Source organism: Patagioenas fasciata, chromosome 8 (genome assembly GCF_037038585.1).
Source record: "Patagioenas fasciata isolate bPatFas1 chromosome 8, bPatFas1.hap1, whole genome shotgun sequence".
Taxonomy (NCBI): domain Eukaryota; kingdom Metazoa; phylum Chordata; class Aves; order Columbiformes; family Columbidae; genus Patagioenas; species Patagioenas fasciata.
In genome coordinates this window covers 5748718-5773105 of record NC_092527.1, presented here as the reverse complement: position 1 = coordinate 5773105, position 24388 = coordinate 5748718, and the positions used below count along the sequence as shown (strand labels likewise).

Genomic DNA, 24388 nt, shown 5'->3' with positions numbered 1-24388 from the left:
AGGTTTTTTTCCTCCTGTTCTTAGTGCATGCTATAAAATTAAGAGGAACACACCAGACCCAAATCCAACCTTTTCCGGAGACAGGCGTCACAGTTTTCTAGACGTTGAGGTCTTGGCTCACTGCACAACTATTTAACCAACTCTTCGTTAAGACAGAGCCGCTCACCGATACAAACTGTGACTGAGACTTGGGTCCTCACCACCGGTCCTGCTGTTCACAACTGAACTATCACTGATCACCGCACACAAATCTAAAGCAGGGACAACTTTTAATCCGAAAAATTGCATACGCCTTAGCAAAAGAATAATCAGCATTATTTTGAAAAGCGAATAAGCTTTTTCCCCGTCGTCTACGTTCACATGATGACTCAATGGAAAGTTCACCCAAACCAGGCCAACGTCTATTTCTATTCTTCAGTACGCAAATTATCAAAATTACAGGTCAATCACATGGCGGCAGCCTTTTCGCAGAATTGGTTTTCCATCAAACACATCTGGGTTTCCAGAATTATAATCAAAGCAGTTATTTGGTACGTTTTAAATCTACGTTCAGCATTTTCAGAGAAAAGGCAGAATATACAGTGAAGTCTGGCAATTTGCAGAGGATTTACTGCAAGTGTGAGCAGGTGAGGCAATAAAATTTATGAGATAAATTTCAAGGAAAAGAAGCGAGGGGAGAAAAAAAATAATCAGGCTGTGTAAAAGAAACTTTGCTGTGATTTACCTTCATAGCACCAATAAAAACATTCTGAAAAAAATGTGCAGTTTTATTGCATATATAGGAGTTTCACATAATTTCAATGTCAGTACTAGCCCAAGATCAGATTGGTTTTTAAGATGCGGGTCACCTCTCCCTCCCCTTCTCAAAGACTGAACCTAATAATGCCACAGCCTTATTTAGTTTCACCTTCATCACCACCCAACAAACAGATCATTTTAAAATTGTTGTCTTCTATAAACTTCCAATTCAAGGGAAGACAAGAACTTTAATTTAAAACCTTGAAGACGTGTTGTAAATACATGGGTGGTACCTTTATTTTTCCTTAAAAAACACAATTGATACGCAACATCTGCAGCAAGACCTCGAACACAAGAAGCTCAAGTATCAGCAGCACCAGCCAGACCTTGCTTAGTCTAGGAAAACTTTCTAGAAATGCAGTTGGGTAAATATCAAGGAGGAAAAATGAGTTGCTTAAGCTAAAAAGCAATATCAGGACACAAATGTAAAAAAAAATGCGTGCTTCCAGCCGGCACTGGCAGAGAAGGTAAATCCTGGAACACACCTTCATTTGCTAATGAGAGAGAGATCAGAGGAAATGTTCCTCAGTGATATTATGAGACCTTTTTCTCAAGTTCTATTTAAACGTTCCTCAAGAGAAGTTATTTCGGCAGTAACAGATTGCTTTATCCAACACAAACAACCACAGATAATCGCAGCACCAAAGGTGACTTGGGAAGGAAATATTTACACAAGCCTTTACTTTCCCGCTCTTTTGTTTTACAGTGCCCTGTGTCTGCCTGTGGGCCTTGGTATAAATCCTCGAGATATTTTAACTATTCCAATTTCACACCACAGATTGTTACCAGAATACTGACTGTACCTAACTAACAATTCAAATTTTTAATAACACTTCTAGAATGGGATGGTTTCTTTCCATCGCACAGTTTCTCTGAAGAGAGGCCTAGCGGCAGCAGGGCCACCTCACAGTCAACCACGCTCTGCTGCTTCTAGGTTTATTTCTTCCAACGTTCTCCACAAAAAGTTGTCCTTGAAATCCATGGGCATAGTGGAGTAGTCATAGAAGTCAAATCACACTAATCTGAACACATTTCAAGACAGGCAGAGAAGGCACCACAAACAAATGAGCTTCACATGTAATCACCATAGAGCAGCGCTCCCCCCACCCCAGGCACCTTGCACAAAAATGAGGAGGCATAAGGCAAATAAAACTCAGTAAATAAAACAACAAGCTATGAAGGCTTACCTAAAAGCTTCCAGAAAAGCATTTTTTGTTCCTGTCATTAACTTGACTGTTTCATCTAACTGGTGTGTTTGCTTTACAATTATAGGATCAAGGCAAAGGTAGATAAATGAAGGGCCTGTCTCTTCGGGAGCAAAGCAAAAATCTGTGTAACAAACTCTTCATAAAACGTGCCTCAGATTCATTTTGATTCTGATGGCTAATCATAATTTTTATTTCTAATTATTTTTAAAGAGATGGCTCAGAGGAAACCCTGTTTTGGGTAAGATGGTCGGCAAAGCCAAACAGCACAAGCCCAAACAACTTGAGTAATTCCGACCTGTGCCCAGGGAGAGCTTCCGGGTCACCTCCCTGTCACCCCGCCCTTGCAAGGCCACAGCCCATCCAAGGGCTACGTTACTTCGAGAACTTCTATTTCAATCCAAATATCTCCTCATGTTCACACACTTGCAAAGATGGACATCGAGCAGCTGTCTGACAACAAAGACTCAAATTCAGAGGCAGTCACAGCGATCGGGAACTGCCTCTAACATCCCTCTACTAAATGCAATTAGTGGGAAACTCAAAATAGCCGTTCATACTTCATATATCCCTAATTCCAGCTAAATAAAACATTTGAATTAGTTGGGAGCAGTGTCTGAAGTTGGCCGTTCTGATCCTTAAATCAGACGACTGCAACTGCTTGAAAGTTTAATCATGAAAATTACTTGCCACACAAAGCCTTATAAATTTCAGTGACTACAACAAAAAAAGGTCTCCCACAACACTTCAGCTGAAATTTGTGTTCCCAGTAACAGTGCACGGCTTTAAGAAGAGTTCAATAACTTATTCCTACCACGTCAAAGACAGAAGGAGTTTTACCTTCACAATGACAATAAAAAATAAGTGAGCTGCCCTGCAGGGAGCACAGCACGCTCACCTGGAAAACAAACAAGCCACCCTGAACCTTTCCGGGGACATTATTCCGTGAAATAACTGTCACCTCCTCCTAAGCGCTCCTGAAATTAGAACTGGAAAAAAACCCCACTTCAGTATGCTAATCACCAACTCTTCTTCCAGCTGCTTCAGAAACACCCAATTATTACTCCGAGTTATTTCACATTTTATCTTGTCTTCAATTTTGCTTTTATATATTCAGATAAGTAGTTTGGCTTGTTTTTATTTAAACAGTCACAGGGAGTACAACAGGCAATCTCAACAAACTGACTCAGCTCCTAGCAGACACACAGCGTGACTTAAAAGGCTGCTTATTTAATAAAATTCTGCTCACTAACTGCAGAAGGAAATTATTTTATTTGTTCTCAGAATAAAATTTAATTCTTTAACTTGTCACTAAAACAAAGATCAGGCTCCAAACTTGGGCAGTAACTGCAAAAGGCTCTATTACTCTTCACATCAGTCCCATACTGACCTAGGCCTTCTCCCCGAGCCAGAAAAACCACTCCATGCGATCACTTCGTATTTACGTTTCAGACACTTCTCTTGTACTAAGGAAGTCCAGAATACTAAACAATTACTCAGTACTTGCCTTTACCATTTAATGCAAGTTGGAAACATTTGGGAAGGTGATATGTGTCACACTGCCAATAGCTTTCCATAAAGCTGTGAACTCAAAGGACAGAATTAAGGCCTGACAGCTCTGACACACTGAATAAAACCATATTTGTGCCACAGGAAAAACTCAAGCCTATCTTCAAGCGCAACCTACAAAAGCAATATTCCAAGAATATTCCTCTAAATATTGCAGCAAACGATAACGTGAAGCAAGTTCAGGATTCTGACCCACTTCGGGGACTATGCGCTATGGGTAACAAAAATGGTAACATGGAAAATTTAACATTAAGATTACTTCCCACTGTTAAAACAAAGGAATCTCTGGCTGATTGCAACCATGGAGCCTCCAGCAAAGAGCCCTGTGGATGTCTCAGAATCACCATAAATCGCACCGAGACATTTTTTTAAGCCATATGTGTAAGTATAACAATAAAGCACGTGAACAGCGTACGGGCCCAGTCAGCCCAACTTTCTCAAACTACTGCAGATGAACACAAGTGATGGTTTTCAGGCTACCAAGCCACACCACACCAGCTCTGCGCCCTGCACCAAAGGAGACAATGAGGCTGATTTATTTGATATACCCACGATTATGGAGAAAACCTCGGATGGTTCCACACCAACTGCTGGGAAGTCAAACTCTGCAAAGACTGAAGCACTGGCAAGTCCTTTGGTACCACAAAAACCACCGAGTTGGGGCAGAGTTAGAGAAAAGCCTCAATGAACAGATGGGAGTGTTTTAGTACCTGAAGTGGGGCTAAAAATATAGATGTTTCAAGTTTCCTTTCCCTCTGCATTTATATGCATTTTCATTTTGCTCCAGTGAGAATAAAACAAAGCAAACGCTCAATATTCAGCAGTGCTCCCTGGTTCAGTGAGAGCAGTGAGCGTTAAGCAGCAGTCTTAATTACAAGCATACTCTTTTCTTCAATTCTGACTCTTCCCAGCTATGTAGAGAAAGAAAAAAAGAGCTTGTGAAAGGTTTGGGAAGTCAAAGTATTTAAAAGCCTTTTTTTCACCCCATATCTTCTGCACTGTTAAGCACATAAAACACTTGCATAAAAGTCTTTAGAGATATGCGGCGAGAAACACTGAAGTCCAGTCCCCAAGCCTGACTTGCTAATAATACTGTGGCCATTTTAAATCAGAAATTAATGAGAAGCCATGAAAAAAGAAACAGACGCACGATTTTCTGTCTATTGACAGACTGGAAATCAAAGGGAATTTGTGCATGTGCCACACAAAGGATGTGCGACGGAACAAAGCCAAAACACCTGCACTAATTGATTTACTAAACTGCTGCCAGAACAGGCAGTGCCATGAGGGCGGATTCTGCATGGCTGGGGAGGGTACGAGCTGAGAAAGCCCGTTCCGAGAGAACTAAGTGGTTCACAAAACAGAATATCAATGAATGCAGTAAAACCTCAAGCCCACGGGTTTTAGAGATTGAAATTCCCAGCAAAGCACTTGGGACTTGGTGATATGCAGGGAAAGTGATAGCGTGCTCTCCGCTTTATTTAAATTGGAGCTGCAAGAAATTAAAGAATTGAAATGCTAACAGTCCTGTGGCTTTCTCTGAGGTTAAACCACCTCACGTTTAAACCTGCTGGAATGTGTATTTCTGTTTTCGGATGCACTTAATTCTCAGAAATGCCTGATCGCTCATGAAAGAAGCAGCCCTTTGAAAGCCCTTCCACTCACCTCCACGTTCTGTACTTCTACCGCCCATTCAGCAGGGAACACTCGCAGAAAAAGGCCATGAAAGAGTCTCTCTAAGCATCTCCATTTACAGAACAAGCTCCCTAATGAAGAGCTACATAGAACCATACATTTAAATCGAGTAACTAAGCAACCCCGTTTAAGGGAAAACCGTCCTGTCTCGTTTCCTGTGTGACTGAATCGGGAACTCCAGCTGTGCAATTTAGGATAAGCTTGGCATAACCTTTACATTAGCAGGCTTGTACTACAATCGCTCTGTATTGAAAATAGCATAAGAAGGGCTTTCACAGCCTATTTCGAGCTCTTCCTGACAGACATATCTCATTGTACCAACAGGGAAGGAACGACAGCAAACTTGAGTTTGATTCAAACACGTCAGTGATAATTCTTAAACCCACTCTGAATTCATGTCTGAATTCACACCTCCGAAATTCAGACCCAAGGGAAAGACGATCTGAAATGCTGCATTTGGGGTTTTTTTCTTGTTTGTTTTTAAGCTGGACAAAAAGGCTGATGGACATTCAAATACTAAAAGGACATAAACCAGGACTATTGTAAGCTCTTGTTCCCACAGCCACAGAGAACATCCTTATATAAGGAATATGCAACCTGAACAGCCGATTCATTTTGTAGCTTTACATTCTTCCAACTCTATTTGTATAGCTATACCTATGAAGGGTTTGGTATGTGAAAACTGCCCTGCAAGCACCGTGGATCGCTATTTTACTTCAACAGCTTTAGAAAAATGCGCTACCATCCATCTTTTGGGCATTATTCTTTAAGATTGAAACAACTTTCCATTTTACAAGCAGATTTGGAGTTGACAGCGTCTTTAAAATCATACTTGTGCCTGAAAACACTGTAAACCACATAAAAATACGATACCGTGCCAAGTAGCTTCTAAAATAGCTATTACCAAAAGTCATTTTTAAGCCTATTAAAATGCACTGGATGACTTGAGAATAGCTGCAATATCTTCAGAAGTGCTGAAACTTCCAAAGTCTATACCTGCTTTTAACCATTACAATGAGCATTAACATTTCATGCTGTTTTCAATATTGTATTTTCCCTATTACCCCTGAGACGCATTTAAGACAAAAATTTCATACAAGAGGATGAAAACGTATTTAATATTTGGAATTAAACTGAATTCAGGTACTAGAAGCAAATTTTAAAGTCGTGGCCATTCTAACCGCTGTATAAAAGCAGTACAAGAACCTCAGCAAAAGCTGTTGGAGATAGTTGTAACCTTTCATATCGTTCGAACTTCTTTCCATGTAAATAAAGCGGGATCAGCATTTATTAACTGTATCATGGGCGAGGAGACAGCTAAACTGCCTATATGCCAGCTCATCACTTTTAGCCTTCCCTTCTTCCTAAAGGGTAAATTTGTGGCTTCAGGACAAATATTAAGACTCATTGCCACTGAAATCACATTAATGATCAGGCAGTTTTTCCCATTTCAGTCACAGATTGGGCTTGTACAAAACAGACACAGAAAACACAAGTCTGACTTGCACGGAACTGATGGAAATCAGCTGGGACCAAAGAAAGCAGCACTAAAAGGAATTTTAAGATTAAATTTGGGAAAAAAAACAAAACAAAACTTCATGAAACATTTCTACATACGCAGGAATACCTTCCTTTTTTAAAGCAGATTTGAAAATACTACATCACCCTGAGAACACTACTGAACTGTCATTTTGAGACTACACTTTTGGTGACTTTTTTTCAAAAGTAGACTGAAGTTACATTGACATGAAATTTCAAGCTCCCTTTGGATTTTTAAGATTATAACCCCCTCCTTCACCCTAAACACCATCAACATTGACACGTTACTAAGTAAAAACCCAAGATGCGGGTGCTTCAGTTCAGGAAAGAGATTGAAGTGCTGGAGCGGGTCCAGAGAAGAGCAACACGACTGGGGAAGGGACTTGAACACAAGACCTATGGGGAGAGGCTGAGGGAGCTGGGCTTGTTCAGTCTGGAGCAGAGGAGGCTTAGAGGTGAGCTCAGCACTCTCTAGAACGACCTGAAGGGCAGTTCTAGCCAGGTGGGGATTGGGCTCTTCTCCCAGGCAGTCAGCAATAGGACAAGGGGGCATGGGCTTCAACTCTGCCAGGGGAAATTGAGGCTGGAGATAAGAAAGCAATTCTGTGCAGAGAGAGTGGTCAGGCATTGGAATGGCTGCCCAGGGAGGTGCTGGACTCACCGGCCCTGGAGGTTTTTAAACTGAGATTGGACATGGCACTTAGTGCCATGATCTGGTCAATGGACTGGAGTTGGACCAAGGGTTGGACTGGATGATCTCTGAGGTCTTTTCCAACCCAGTCCATTCTGTGATTCTGTGATCTGGCGACAGAACAACAAGCAGCTGTGTTGCTCCCCTGAAGTCACCTGTCCCACACTGAGTGCTATTTGCCAAATATGTTTAAATATTCCAGAAAATTCCACTTGGTTCCAGCTGTGCTGAATGTGCAGCGGGTACCCCATGTCTTCCCACCCCGAAATCAGGCTGCGCTCATTAAGCTGCCACTTGTAGAGCTGTTTATGTTTCGGGTAATTAACTAGCAATTTTGTGAGCATTTACATCTTGTGCCTATAAATATCTTTCTGGTGACATCTCTAATGAAGTCAATGTTGATCAACATCTTCCTGTAATTTAATCAAGACCTCCAGCAGCAGCGACAGAAGGTGAGGAAGTCGCTTCGTGACTTCCACAACTATGTTTTAATTATAACAGCGCAGTACGAATTTCCTCCTTTCTCCTTGGCAAACGCAACCTTGTTCTGGGAGGACAAGTCACCACGTCCCATGGTCTCGGGATTCCTTTGGATTATCGGCCACATGCCGGAGCATCCCCTGCTCCATCCCTGCAGGCACAACCATCCGCACAACCGAAGACTAACCCACATTTATAATATGGACCCCGATAACGTATCTTGACTAAATCACGATTTAACCACTGTTGAACACTAAGAAAGACCCCGTGCTTTGGTTTGGAAAGCAGAAAGGTTTCTATGTTTCACGTAGAGGACACTGCGTCCAATATCAGCCACCAAAAAAGCCCAACATCTGTTTTTTAAGCATATTTCCAAGCAGACATGTAGTAGGAGAATGCATGGAACAGCTTGTAATGGACTTCCTATTTGATTGTAAAATCAAGTTCCTGTGGCTTCACACACAAAGTTTTGCACAAGGAATGTTGCCACATTCATAGGTACAATAGTTAATTAGCCAGGGATTGGGGAAATCCTGGGAAACCCCCCCAGTCACAGTCAGAAGATTCTTTCCCCTAAAAGAGGCTAAAGTATCTAAAATATAGCGCAGGTCTTCCATGTCGTCCGAGTTGCATCAATTTGCATGTTCCTCAGCCATGAAAAATGCCAAGTAATAAGACTTCACAGAAAGTGTCGTCCTTTGAAGTACCTGTTTAATAAATTATGGTCTGATGGATTCAATAATTGAAGTCTGAACTTACTGCCCATCATAGATCTAAGTCTGTGGCTAAACAGCCTGAACCGGAGCTAATTATAAAAGCAATAAGGACTTTAATGTTGAATAGCTACAAAGAGTTATTTGGTTTTCTTCTTCTTAGGCGCACACTTTTGAGACCTATTTCGTTGGGCAAAAAAAGATACATTTGATTTTAAAATGAAAATTGTTCCCATCTACAATGCTACTCGTACCCATTCTTATACAAGTTGTACTTGATCTTCCTGGTCGCCCAGTTTATTATTTACATTTTCAGGTAAATCCACAAAACATCTCCCAGATCTTTTGACTGAAAATAAAAAGGCCACACCACCGGGCAGGGGGAACAGAAAAGTTGTGCGGAGTTAATACCTTCTCCAGTATTTCTTCAAAATGTATTTTAGAAACAAACCTTTTGCAAAAAGCACAGAAGTGTAACTTAAGCCTCTTTTTGAAGCATCTATCAAACAAGGAAACTACAACCCTAGATTAAAAAAAACCAACTAACTTTAGACAGGATCATTTTTTGTGTGTTTTTTTTTAATGACACCAGTGAAACTGAAGTCCAACACCTGCTGTCTGAAACCTTTCCCATCAAGCAATAGATAAACAGCAAGGAGAGAGTTGATGCTTTTTTACCGCATTGGAAAAGATGTTTCATATCCCTTGCAATATGACTCCAAACTCTTAAAATACTTACTGCTCAATTTTTACTTACTTAGAAAACAGTTTCAAAAATAAACACCTTACAGGATGCACCAATTAGTGTCAAAATCCCTCTCGGTCTATCGCTGATCACTGGGACAGTTGTAGACATGGAAAACATTTCCTAAACCAGACCCGGTGCTGGTACCTTTGTGCTTCCCAAGATACCAATTAAGAAACATCACAAAAACACTTAACACATCTGCTTCTGGTATTGATGACTATAGGTAAATTAACACGAAATGCAAGTCTAGCTTCTTATTGCAAAGACTATCAAAAGAGCCTATTTTATGGCAGAACTGACTATGGATCATGTGTTAGATGTGGCTCTCCACAGCGTCTCAGCTACTTCTGTAGGTTTTAAACGCATCCTTAGCATTGAGTAGCAAAGACTATTTCCCTCCTCATCTCAGTTCAAGCCTACTTGTGATGTGATCCAGCGCGCAGACAGTGATGAAGCAGCACGGCTGACTCCAAAGCGCTGGGCTGCGGCTCCATCTCCAGCCTGACTGCAATGGAGAGCTTGAGTCATTTTCTATTAGCCAGCTGCGCAATTGAAAATAAATCCCAAGCCATTGATTACACGAGAAGAACAAGCAGATAAGGTATTTTCTTTTTATACCTCTAGCACTTAATTATACTAAGGTTCTACCCACAAGGACTGTAAGAAAACAGCTGAGCACAGCTATGGGACTTTTTAATTATTGTTTTCTATATCTGATTGTTTCTGTTTTCAAAGTGTAGGGTGTTTTTTTTTTCATTACAGGGTTATTTCTGCTCACTTTATCTGTGTCAGTATTTCAATAACTATTTTAATTATCAGAAAGTAACAAGTTTACAGATTAGATGGAGCTGTGTGAAGATCATGCCTGTAAAGGTCTGGTTTTATCTGCAGTTTAAATACTGAGCAATTCAAAGACATTTAAAACACGGGAGTTTCACTCTCATGTCTTTGAGCACCCAGAAAGTTATGAGGCTCATCACCTGTTAATCACCAGCTCCTTAGCAGAATAAAAGGGCCAAAGCTTGGAGACAATATAAAACCGCTGAGGCCCTGGAGCTGTAAACCCACTAGCCTGTGCCTCTATACCCATTGGCATTATTAACTAAACAGATAAAATTGTAGATATGAGAAGCAATTGACTTGAGCAGCATCCCAGAGGCAAGCTTCTGCGTCCTCCTGATTAGCTCCATTCAATTATGTCTTCTTAATTGCTCATGTGCTCAAGCTCATTAAAAGAAAATTAATATTGCTCCCTACAGGTTGTGCACTTGGGGTTGGAAAAACAGACACGGCTGGTGCACGTTTCAGGACTTCAGAGAGCATCTCAAAAGCAAACCTGGTTGCTATTTCTGGTGGTTGCAGGATCCTCGGTCTCATTGGGAGCTCAGTGACAACACATTTCTCAATTTCTTCTAAACTAGTGGTAAATCTTCACTTGAAAACTATTCAACTTTCTCCCCCCGCTCCCTCCAAAATAACCACAATTTTAGAGTTAAGGTGAAACACAGCAGTTCATTATTTTAACAGCACCAGAAACTAAACAAATCTTGGGGCTTGTCTAGAGCTTTCTGGTGTGAACCCAGAAAGATGAAACACCACAGCTCCATAGAGCTACACCTGACGGCTTTTTCACTTCTCTTCTGTGAATTCCAGTTTCTCCTTCATTAGCCAGTAATCCAGAAATTACTCCAGAGCATTTCTGACTAAAACCTTTCATATTCCCAAAGCACATTGCACATGGAGAAGTAGCATGAATTTCACACAAGATACGAAGTTATTACTTAGACAAGCAAAGAAAAGTCAGGTTTTATGGTGGAGCTTTTAGTTTTGCTTTTTTTTTTTTTTTTGTGTTTTGTTGCTCCTGTTTGTATTGTGGGTTTTTTCCTCCTATTCCTTCCCATAGAAAACATACAAATAACTCCAAGTTGCTGCTCCCAACCTGACCTCTATCCAGTCAAAGCATCTTCTCCACCTACTGTATCATTATCCTGATGCCCCATTTAACTGAACTGGAACAAGCTTCCTATCAGGACAAACAGAATTTGCATCTATAAGAAACACAGGACATGGCATTTTAGTGAAGACACTCTAAACAAAATCTGTATCAAAGACCATAAAAATAACATCTTTGATTAATATCTGCTACCGAAATAAATTCAAGGCTATGGAAATTTGCTACAGTTGAATATGTTATATCAGATATCTGGGAGGTTCGAGTACAAATGATACGTAAGTGCCTTTTTTTTTTCTCCCTCCCTGAGTAGCAACAGGTCAATGGAATAAAGAGCTCACAAAATGTACCTGTACACGTGAAAAACTTCACGCTTCCTCCTCTCATTTACGAAACGGTGCCTACTAAAAATGAGACAGCATTTACAGAATTTTTTTAAAAATTCATAATATTCTTGCCACTTCAACAACTCCTGTACTGCAGCCTAGAGGGAAAAAGGGCCCAAATAACCCTTAAAATGCTTCTCAGAGGGCAGCATCGTAAATATCTCTCTAGAGCCTCCTTCCAGAAAATCATAGAAGCATATACCCCAATCTGCTTTGATAAAAACTTCGGTTTCATATTTAGCATGAAACACTTAATAAAAACCTCCAAATTGTTAGAAAGCTGATAAAAAGCAGCGCCAAGACTTTTCCATTAATATCGCAATAAAAAGCCGTAAAGGAAGACTTGGAAGATGGGAAAAAAAAAAGCACGGAAGGGAAACAGAGCTGAAGTTTCTGCCTTGTGGATCTGAAAGTCTGCATACTAAACATAACAGTCCCCAATTTCCGTTTGGGTGGCCTATTGTTTCACTTTAATCGGCAAATCAGAGGAATAACTTATGGACATTTTGGAAAGGTGTCATTTAGTGCAACTTCATCCAACACTAGCCACTTTGGCACAATTCACATTAGATATTATTATGGTTCACATGGCAGAATCCTCATCAGTTTTGGGGGGGGGGGGGGAAGTCTAATGGGTCAAGAATTATTTGCAAAGATTAATAAAACCTACTGCTTCTATAAAAGAATGAGAGAGAAGTATCATATCACAGAATCACAGAATGGACTGGGTTGGAAAAGAGCTCAGAGATCACCAAGTCCAACCCTTGGTCCAACTCCAGCCCATTGACCAGATCATGGCACTAAGTGCCATGTCCAACCTCAGTTTAAAAACCTCCAGGGCCGGTGAGTCCAGCACCTCCCTGGGCAGCCATTCCAATGCTGACCACTCTCTCTGCACAGAATTGCTTTCTAATCTCCAGCCTCAATTTCCCCTGGCAGAGTTGAAGCCCATGCCCCCTTGTCCTATTGCTGACTGCCTGGGAGAAGAGCCCAATCCCCACCTGACTATAACTTCCCTTCAGGTCGTTCTAGAGAGTGCTGAGCTCACCTCTAAGCCTCCTCTGCTCCAGACTGAACAAGCCCAGCTCCCTCAGCCTCTCCCCATAGGGCTTGTGTTCAAGTCCCTTCCCCAGTCTTGTTGCTCTTCTCTGGACCCGCTCCAGCACTTCAATCTCTTTCCTGAACCGAGGGGCCCATCCCCATAAACTCAGAATAATATAACACGCCAAGTGCTCTGTCCTCCAGTATCATTATCAGCCATAGTATGAGGAAGAAAAAAAAATAGTCCATTCTGTTTTCTTCCTTGTTGTTTGGCCTGTTTTCCTGTTCCAAACCGAGATGGTACTACTAACAGAAAACCTTTCTTGTCAGTATAATTGAGGAAATACACACAGCTCTTTCTAGCAAATGAAGGGGAAAAATAATTATTTTGGTAGTAACTCGTTTTTCTCCACAGACAGCACCACAGAGAGGGATCTGACCTAGTATAAGGGACAAATAAATCAAGTATTTAATGTTTTATCAATATTGCAGGAAAAATAATCAGTAGCTTAAAAACCAGAGACTAAAACAACGATATTACAGTACAGGATCAAGCAAAGCAAACAAAGTAAGAAAACTAGTTACTGCTCAGCAGGAATATGTTTGAAAATGCCTTACAGTTTGCAATCCCTTCAATAGAAGCTCCATTACATGAGATGTTTCTAAAATTTCTAAAATGAGAAGCAATAATGTTTATCCCTACTGAATCCAAAAAAAGCGAAGTGAAATGGCATTGTATGTAAACACACAAACTCACACTCCATCGTCCATCCTTCTGTGAAAAATCAGCGTTCTGGGGTCATCCAGACTGAACCTGTTCAGCCTTCAATTGCAGAGAAATCTCATTTATCTAGAAATACAATTCGAGAACACAATTGCTCTCCCTCATCCCTTCACTTTGCAATCAGGCTTAACTAGGCACATCATGATCATTTGATATTATTTAAATATTGGATTTCTGCTCACTGAAGTCTACATCAACCATTTCAGGCTTGCCATGTGTCCGTACACTGTCTAATAAATACTGTGGTAAAGGAAAGATTTTTTTAACTCAATAAGACCTTTGAACTTGAAAAATTTAAAAAATCCATCTATTTTTGATGTTTATCCAAAAGTTTACCTTTCACCATGTAAAACCCAGAAGTTCTTATCTTTCACAAGACATTCCAAACACATAAATGGTGAGTGTCCGGAGGATGGAGCCAGGCTCTTGTCGGGGACAACCAATGATAGGACAAGGGGCAACGGGTTCAAACTGGAACACACAAGAGGTTCCACTCAAATTTGGGAAGAAACTTCTTCCCGGTGAGGGTGGCAGAGCCTGGCCCAGGCTGCCCAGGGAGGTTGTGGAGTCTCCTTCTCTGCAGACATTCAAACCCGCCTGGACACCTTCCTGTGGAACCTCAGCTGGGTGTTCCTGCTCCATGGGGGGATGGCACTGGATGAGCTTTCCAGGGCCCTTCCAACCCCTCACATTCTGGGATTCCATAGAAGAGATAAGAGTATTTGCCTAGGAGGAAACCCAGTGATCAAATCTGTGCATCAAGGCAAAAGTCTTCAAGACAAAAATCTTTGAGTTCATTCTATTTGCTCCATAAATTCACATTAAATATTAATATCATAGTCCTACCTGTTGCAGGAGTCAAAGGCATTTATTCACCTGACACTATAGGCCAGATTACAAACGCGCTTACTTCAAAAACTAAAGCAGTATTTGTGGAAAAGGGGGTCCAGACTTACCAAGTAATCAACCCCAAAGGCAAGACAAACCCTTGTTCGTGATAACCATATTTCATGGATTTAACTCGCCTCTTGCCAAAGGTAAAATGACCTTCTTCAGACCCATAGCATTGTCAGCAGCACTTTGGGACATGCCACCAATTACACTTTGAACAACTAAACCCTTCAGAGGAACTCATGGCTGAACTCCAACTCAAAGACATCAAGGACAGGTTTGTTTCTTTCAGGATCAGTGCAGAGCCAAGCGCCAGAGCTCCTAACCAAAAGCAGCGGGTTTTCATAAAACAAGCAAATGAATGACTTGTGTTGTGAAGAACAGCAGCTTCCCAGGCAGCCCTCAGGCAAACACCTCTTTGCATTTCTCCTCCTTCACCGGCTACATACAGTATAGGGCTCAGGGAATGATAAATGGGTTAAGTGTATTCAAATATGCATTTTCCCCAGTTAATTTCTTGCCGAACAGTAATAGATCAAGATCTAAAACTGGTTTGTTTTCAAAGTAGTCCCTTAAAGTGATTTGTGAGGTCTTTTAGTTATTCAATTTTTGTAGCATGAGACTCTGTTAGACTGAATAGAAGACAGTAACTAATAGAGGGGAGCCCAGGCAGCAGAAAATGAGCTGAAGGAGCTTATGCCTGAACAATCCTGGTGGCAGAAGGGGACTGCACAGTTCTGTTTTTCACACAAAACCCCTTATTTAGAAAGTAACCACCCATTCAGGGGAGAAACTATTTACATGGCTATTCCTTACACATGAATAATAACAATAAAAATCTGGTTACCTCTTACAAAGCAAAACACATATTTGGATAAGTAAACCTTTCAATTAGCCTCAATTTTATTACATTTCGGATGCCAGCACTAACTTATAGATGGACTTAATCTCCTTTAGTTCAACACGTTCTAAGTGTTGGATTTGGCAAAAGGTGTGTTCCTTACTGCCTGGCCCACGCACCTTGCGAAGCCTGAGTTTCAGGAGAGCCCAGTTTAACTGCACTGAGCTAGAACTGCGATTAAGCCTTTCCACCTTGCAGTCCCCCGCCCCTTGCTGTAGGCAGAGCCAGCTCAGCATACAGAACCAATGGGAAATGCACCCAGCAAGCTCCAGCTGCTCAAGTGCCGGCTTGGTTTTGTTTGTTTCAATGTGCAAAAGGAGGCAGGAGTGGAAGTTTCTGTTCTTTTGATATAGAGGCCAAAACCAAACCAAACCTAACAACCAAACCTTCAGCCCTTCAAGGGCCTTCGTTAGCGTGAGGACAACAAGCAATATCTACTATCTTATATTTCAGTTTCCCTTCCTTCCCCAAAACACAATCCAAATTTGCACCTGCATTACAAGATAACCAAAGGACTGAGACGGTCTCATTTCCAAGTGTATTAATTGAGAGCTTCTGTCAGCATCCTTGTTTTACAGCTGAAAATCTTTGAGTGAAACATAAGGGACTTCTCAAACTTTTTATTTATTAAAAGGGGAAACGAGTCAACTTCAGGTTAAAAACAGCACAACAAATCATTGTCTTCAAATATCCTTCAAAGATGCCGCTATCTTGAACAGATCACCACAACTCACGATCCCATTAAACGTTTCTGAAAATCTGCGCAACGGAATCATTGCAACTTCTGCTGGTGAACTTCAGGTTTGCTTTTGGTTTTCTTTTGTTTTTAAACAGTGATAACAATTATTTTTGCCTTTCTTTCAACTTTGGAGAGTAAAGAATAAATTATCAGCACCCACAAATGCACGGCTCTGTCCTTCGTGACAAACACATACTAAGTTTAAGCGCTCAAGACTATTAAATCTGTTAATTGTCGAATGACCATTTTTGCTGGATCGGTTTGGTGTGGCCTGAAGTGCACGCAGACAGCTGCTCAATCCAGCAGCCTCCTCTACTGACTGAACAATTGCTTAAGTGTTTCTTCTACTCATATACATTGGATTCATGAGAAAAATAAATGAAGAAAGGCATTTTAGCCCAGGTTTCCCCTTGCTCCTCACTGCTGCTCTCACCTTGAGAGTTTGTCTCTGAAGTTAATAGAGTAGTACTGAAAAGATGAGATTGGAGCTGACCTAATTTCATGTATTGCAAGGCTGTAACTGACATGTCAACTTTTACTTAAGCTAAAATATTACTGGGCAGAAAAAATAAAATTAAAGAAAATCCTTGCAGTCCTTCTCCTGCTTGGACGAGAGTGGACGAGGGGCAGTAGGCATCATAAAACTAGATTTCTTATAAAAAATTCGAAACAAACCCCCCCCACATATACAAACACACACACACAAGACCCCACCACGCTCCCCATCCACCCCCAGACTTACATTTATTCTGGTATACCATATGATTAAGCAAAAGAATACTACAAATAAACCACTGGAAGAAGACACTGAATGGGCTCATCAATATTTCATTGAGACTAATGTGATAATTCTTTAACAAAATAACTGGCTTTTTAATAATGTTTGAAGGGGTTTATTTTTTAATACTAAGGGACTACAGTGGATGGGCAGTATTTGCATTTCATCTATACATTTTACATACTCCCCGCAGGCAGTGACTGAGTGGGAAGGGCTGGATTAGCATGAAGATGATAAGTACCACTTGGAGACAGTTGGCGGACATGGGATGACGGTCAGACCCAGTTCAGATGGGCACTTTGTCCTGAAAGCCAATAAGAGTTTGTCACGGAGGTACCCCGAGGTTCGTTTAAGGGACAACAGGGTCCAAAACAACTTCTATTAAACCGGTGAGAAACAGGGTTTAGCACTCCAAAGGTGACTTGAATACAGGTTCGAATATCAGCTGAGGAAATGATGAAGGGGCAGCAACCAGTACAACAGGCGGTCCACAGAGTGCATGCACGTGGCTTCACCAAAACAATGCCGGAGCCGCCCCTGAGTCCCGGAAGAGTCCACACTGCATGAACACAGTGTGGGGTTATTTTAAAGGGATACGTGTACTTGTATTGAGTACGGGAAGTCTACACTCGCGATTCTGCAAGGATTAATTTATAATACACTTGCAATCCTGTAAGAAGAAATACACGTGCAAATATGCACGGAATATTACATGTGCTTATGTGGAAGCATGGGAGGAAAACACACTCGTGATTCTGCGAGGATTAATTTATACACGTGCTCATATTGAGCACAGAAAGCACACGTGCAAATGTGCACGGAAAGTGGATACACTCGCAATCCTGCGAGGGTTAATTTTACACATACATGCGCTGGCAAGGCGAGCGGAGTCTCCGTCCCAGGGAGGGGGGGCTCTCGGCAGCAGCATCTCGCTCGTGCTCTGAGAGACCCGCGACAAGGGGCGGAGTCTCGACGAGAGTCCCATTTTGATTGGCCGATCAGATCTGACGTGGCCATTCCAGAAGCTTCTCTGCACCCCCACCCTGGCTGTGGGTGCCCCTGAAGCCTCCAAACATCCCTGCACGGGCCGCGGGCGCCCAGCGGCTCCCTGGGCCTCGGCACCGCCTTCTCCTAACGGCCCTGCCAGGGGCTCTGGGGCCCAACAAAAGAAGCTGTCAGCTCAAACGGCAGAGACAGAGGGAGATGGTCTGCTCCTGCCATACCTGGGAAGGGAGGGGGAGAGAGGGGGGCTTGGATCCTGCCACAGAGTTCTCTACAAATGAGCAGTAACATATCTCTGAAATTTCAGCTCACCAAAAAATTGGAACAAGAAACACAGGAAGCAAATTCATTAGTGGCACGAATGGAAACAAAACTCGAGCACAAATTTGACATTGGTTTGCACGTCACTTAGACACCACTGACAAAAACGTTGCTACGAAAAAAACCTCCTGAAAGCCCGTATCGGTTATAGATGATAGAAAAAGACAAAGCGCAACCACCACCGTGTGAAATAACTCCAGAGACAGCAAAGCACAGCTGGACATCACCTGAGCACGAAACACAACCACCAGCAAACACATTCAAGAGAGGAATTCAGCCAAAATCGGGACACAGCAGGACTAGTGGGATCACTGGGGGAAGAAGAAGGTACTGTGCAACAGAAGCCTGTTAGTTGAGCATGAAAGAGCCAAAAAGGACAATTACTGTTCTGTAAATGTTCCTTTGGTGGAAACGTGTTGCCCAGACCCAGATTACACAGGTACTATCAGCTGGACCTGAGTAAATCGTCTCATTTCTACACAACAATGGCATTAACCAAATGAACAAACCAGATTCTGGGGAAGCTTTCTAGTAAGGACAGGAAAAAAAGCAGCCCAAAGCAGTCTGTGATCAAGTTTTTAAGGCTACTTTGTAGCATCATTAATTGCTGTGGTTGGGGAAGATGCGATGAGCCAGGAGGTCAGGCCAAACCATCGGAAATAGAGAAAGGAGAAGCTAATGGACCAAAACGCAGCGAGAGAGAGAAGCAACCAACTGCACACGCACAGCCGCAGCCACGAAAACAGAGAACAGAGAACCTGCACGCTACAGGCAAATAAACAGGTTATAATTTCTGCCATAATTGATTTTTCCCGTTCGTATTCGTGATTGTTCTGCTGCTAAAATAACTACACTTTTCTTAAATTGCAATCGCTAAAAGAGCGCATTTTCTATATGTTAAATGTTGGATTAGAAATGCTGTTATTGCAAATTAGAGCTAGTCTGCCAGTCCCGGATGTGCCAAAGTGCTTCTCTGCAATGACCCAAGCATACAACATGGTTTTCTATTTAGCTGTAAGAAACATATTTCAAATTAATTGGCTTTGTAAGTATTGCCTCATTAGCTGAGTGGCATTTGTTGAGTAATCAGTATCCTACCTCCGCTTAAATTAATTGCCATATCATTTTTTCCTCTATTATAGCATGATGGTATTTATACCAAGTACCTTGAAGATAGTGGAAGTACTTTTAGCACAATTTACCCTTCCTTGAACATGGGGGTGAGGACAAAGCCAGCTCATTCTCCAGTTTCATATTGGAATGCTGCGTGTCCTCAAGCAACAGCATTTATCAACTTTCCCCCAGTGAAGCAAGGATGCTCTTGGCTTTACACATCGCATTTATATCCACTGAAAAGCAAAGTCCTCTCTGTTCAGACTACAGAATGGAATGTTAGCATTAAAGATAAAACCAAGTTTGGGTTCTGTGGTAAACAAAATGGCATGAGCCAAGACAACAAACCAACCCACAAACCCACCCAAACACAAAACACCAAAACTACTATTGTGCTGCTCACAAAAGCACTTGACAACCATCACCAAGTCCAACATTGCAAAGCACAATGGATCCACTCCTCCACTGTAATACGTTATTAAAAAGCAAGCTAATTGTATCCAAGCATAGATCAAGTAGCTGAAATATGAGCAGTCCATGCACTTCGGTGTCAAGAACGACAGTGTTTGAAAACGGGTAACATGAAATCAGTTTTCTTGTACACTATGGACATCAAATACATTGTAGGGTAGGGCTGGGGGACAAAAGGTAAAAGAATAATTAGAGAACAATTAAATATTATCTTTGATATCAGAAGAACCTAAACAAAATTCAAGTAGAATACTTCTCACAAAAGCAAAACTACTGGATTTCATAACTGTCAAAACAGAGTTTTCTAAAAGAAAATCCAACAGTAAGAATAGGTCATAAATATGTACTATTACAGCTGAGTGCTGAGGAAAGCGTGAGCGCCGTTCATAACGAGCAACTTCATTACAGCTATTCTGAAGCTGTACTCAGTTTTTACTTATCCCCCTCATTATTCTCAAGTGTATTTAAGAACAAGTCCGTCAAACTCAGCTCTTAAACTTTTAAAAATTGTTCAAAAGAATAAATCATAATCAGTTATCCAGGTCTGTAATTTTTAATTACCATAAGTAACTGGCAGAACATGTTTCTGGTGCTTCTGCATTAAGTTCAACAAAGATGCTGTGAGGATCACCATGAGCTGTAGGTGCCACGTTTCCGGATTTCTGAAGCCTTGTTTCCCTAGAAGAACCTCTTTGTGGATCTTTTCTCAAGTCCTTTGTCAAGTATATATACAGCCCATTAACAATTATTCTCCCTCAAGCTCCTGTTCAAAGCACTGTAGCTGTTGATTTACATACACATAAAGCAAGTTAAAATATTTGTTCAATGAATGAACAGAAACAAATTTTAATGCCAGAGTCTAACACCGAATAACCATAACTTCAGATTATTCATTTTTTTTAATCTTGTCTGGTAAATCAACAGCTTTGCAAATATCATCAAAGGCTTAAAATCGTGACAACATACCCAGATGTTTATTGTAACCTCCCTTTCCTATCAAGTATCAAAAATTACTTTTTCAAGTCACAAATCCATAGGGAACAAAATTAAACTCGAATGCCCGAAGGGCTCCCCAAACCCCTCACCTTCATCGCTGTGGGCCCAGCAGGTGGTGAGCAGCGCGGCGGCTGCAATCCCCACGGCCACGCAGGGCCACGCGCTCATGGTGCGTCAGGATTCACTCAGGGCACAGCTGAAACGCAAACATTCAATATGTTAGTCGAGCAACCTACGCGCAGCTGAGTGATTATGAGTTATTCACGAATGCAACTACATATGGCATATAAAGTCTGTAAGAGGTCTGTTAAAACAAGCAAGGTGAATCCCATCAGCATCAATAGATAAACACATGCTCCTTAACTTGATAATCAGGTACACACAGGCCTCGAAGTAAAGAAAACACAAGTTTCTTGCTTAAATCAGGGCTAATTTCTGTGATTTCCATAAAATACTTATGTTATTCTTCCTGCTTTAGCCTTTAGCATTTTGGAGAAGGCGGTGTATCAGAAAAATTACCCTTATTTAAATCAGTGTTTAAGTGCGGAAGGAAGGAAGAAATGGAAGCAAAGGAAGAAATGTTAACCAACAACCACCACCACCACCCCTCAACCTACCACCACCACAACAAAAAACCACACCAAAAAAACCTGCCAAACCAAACCAACCAACACATGTTTACAAAAAACCCCAGGAGAATAAACTGGCCAAGACAGGTCTGGATGAACTCCAGAGCATATTCAGAGTGAATAACATAAGGAAGTGATCTAAAGCTCTGTTTTATTGTTCCAATAAAGAGAATTAACATAATTCTCTAGCCAAGAACTGAATTATTTAAAAACATTCCTTCACATTAAAAACCACTGTGACAGATACAATGGACTTCCTAGCAACGGAAACGTGAAACGGAGAGAAACCGAGCACTATAAAAACAAGCTGTTGTAGGAAAAGGGTTTAAGTGCTGTCAATTTTCTCAAGCAAAGTACTTGACTCGGATTCTATCGCCACCTTTCTAAAGCAGTTCCAGAGCTGCTGCTCCGTTCCAAGCCACACAAACAGGCCATGACCCCACTCTCCACACTAACACTGGTGCATCCTCCGTGAGCGACAGATTATTGAAGAACTGCTGCTGTTGTCGAGCTTATAGAAAACACAAATGTATGGGCAGCATCTCATTCACGCAACACATAAAATAATACATCTACTTCGGGTATAAACCCCAACTTTAGCTCACTCTCAAGAGCGATCCCAGCCACAAGGAAGCAGGGTTTCTACTCACACCAACAGGCCGTCGTTTCATTAACTACTGGAACAGCCAAGAATTTCTCTAAGATCTGAATTTCTTCCAAATCATAGCAAGACGTTTTGTGCAATACGAAGGAAACAGTGCAATGATATAAACTGTCTCTCTTGAAAAAGAGACTGAAATGACTACGCGTCAAGAACTTGAGAGGAAAAACTAGTGGTTTTTCAAATGGATAAGGAAAGCAAGCGGGGAAATTAAATAAACCAGATGGAGTGGCCCATATTTACTTACATATTTTCAGTTCCCAGGTGGCTGACACTGTGTATATTTAGGCTGTTTCCCAGGGCAACTCAGAGGTGGGATCTACTGGGTTCCCTCCCCACAGAGTAAGAGGAAGACACGGATCACAGTTGACTTTGTGCCTTCCGATGGATTTTAATATCAACATCCACGGTTCCAAACGATGCTGTAAAAATAAAGGGGAGCAGCAAAACTGTAAAATCCTACACCACCCACTGTTCCGCTTGTCATTTGGAGGTTAAAGATCCCATCTGCGTTTCATCCCGGGAGGACTCTTCCCACCCCACTCAGCAGCACTGCAGATGGCTGGATGCCATAGGCAGCCATTTCTGGAGTAACTTAAACATTTTATCTCAAACAAGGAGGCAGGCTGGGCCTAACAGGTGTTGCAGATCTCCGGGGACTGTTCGTTTTCATTTGAGCTAAGCAAACAACAGTCTTGACAAAACAGCTCAAGGTTGCAGGAATTAATGAATTCAAGCCATGCAATTTTATCTGTGAACCAGACAAAACCACCCACCTTCCTCTTCTCTCCTCCTCCTCTTTCACCAGCTCTTCTATCAATCGTTTCTGCCTCTAACTCCAGCCCAAATAAGAATTTCAGACCCTTCCTAAAGGGCTTATCACTCCTATACAAATGAGGATACTGAACTGTTAGCAAAGATCCCACTGGCCCGAAGAAAACACTTAGAAGTCATTCTGGATTTCACAACAGCACCCTCAACGCAACAAAAATATTTCCGCCCTAACAGATATATATTCTAGATGACTGCTTTTAAATAAATGCTGAGTGTTTCCACATTGCCCAAATGAATTCAAAGGAACCCAACGTCATCATCAAGACTCCCTGTGAACTTCTGAGGATGTGAACTTAGTATTTCACCATTTTTAACTCCCACATTAAGAGGAGACGCTAAAAGAAGTGGCTCTGTCGCTTTTTCAGTTCAAGCAGACAGCATTATTACATTCCATCACATTTGCTTCCAACCTTTTACACCTCAAACCCCAGAAACAAGAGCTTCAGGAAACTTTGTTCCTTCAGGTCAGGCTAAGAAGGATCACATCCATATGCAGAACGCACAGAAGACCTAGACAGAAATGCACAGACACACTTCAGAGGCCTCTGCTATTTTATTTTCCAACCTTGAGAAGAAATCCAGATCTCCAATCACGACGTTCTATTTTAGCAAGTTATTCAGAGCTCGGCTGACGTCCGTGAGCTGACTCTAGTCTGGAGAGAGCTGAGGACAGAAGCTTGGCAGATTTATTCTTTGATTTTGATGAAATGTCAAGTGAACCACGAGGATAGCAACACGGCTGCTCTAAGAATAAGCATCTCTAGGTGCAACTGCAATACAGCAGAATGAAAACGGGTCCCCCTTTTTCCTCAAGTTGAACAGACTCTGCTAACTCAGAAATAGCTCCCGACACAGCGCAAGAGACTCCCAAGGCCCCAGAGGCAGACAATCCGTAAGAAACTGGGCTCCGGATGCGCAGTTTTTCAGGGCAGAGGACAATTAGCAATTGATGACAGACGGAAGATCTGTCAACTAAGAACGTGTAGTATGTCTACGGGACTAAGTGTTATCCTGGAAAACATTATGTTGCTACAACAGAATTATAAAGTTTGATGTCCCCATGGGCAACAAGAAGTTATACACTCAAGCACTTCTGGCTTTCTTTTCCCCTCTCGCCAGCGTAGTTACTGAATCAGCCAAAACACCAACTACTTATCAAGACCATCTATGTGAGAAACACGTAAACAAATTTTAAGAGGGGACAAAAGTGAATGAAAAATCCCCTAAATATCAAATATGAGCTATCACACCCAAGCAACCTGTAATATATTTAAGGTCCACTGATATAACAGTAACCTTAAACTTAGGTACTTCAAGATCGGGTGTTATTACGGTACTTAAAAGCATTGCGTTCATTTGAAGTGACTCAAAATAAACAGCCAGGCATGGCTGGGGTAAAGAATATTTCATAATACCCATACAGAATGGTGCTCGCTATGGAAATAAAATGGA

At 41.6% G+C, this 24388-nt stretch overlaps 1 protein-coding gene across 11 annotated transcripts in view; it reads right to left on the bottom strand.

The window, feature by feature from the left end:
- PCDH15 (protocadherin related 15) overlaps positions 1–24388 on the bottom strand; it is a 684798-nt gene that overhangs the window by 274470 nt on the left and 385940 nt on the right. For 9 of the 11 annotated variants that reach the window (XM_071811575.1, XM_071811570.1, XM_071811573.1 and 6 more), the window contains one exon: positions 20902–21008. In XM_071811575.1, coding sequence (XP_071667676.1) covers positions 20902–20980 — 79 coding nt within the window. In that variant the 5' untranslated portion in view covers positions 20981–21008. Of the gene's footprint in view, positions 1–20901; positions 21009–22349; positions 22525–24388 lie in introns of all 11 variants that reach the window. The other 2 variants (XM_071811571.1, XM_071811568.1) reach the window with 1 other exon arrangement.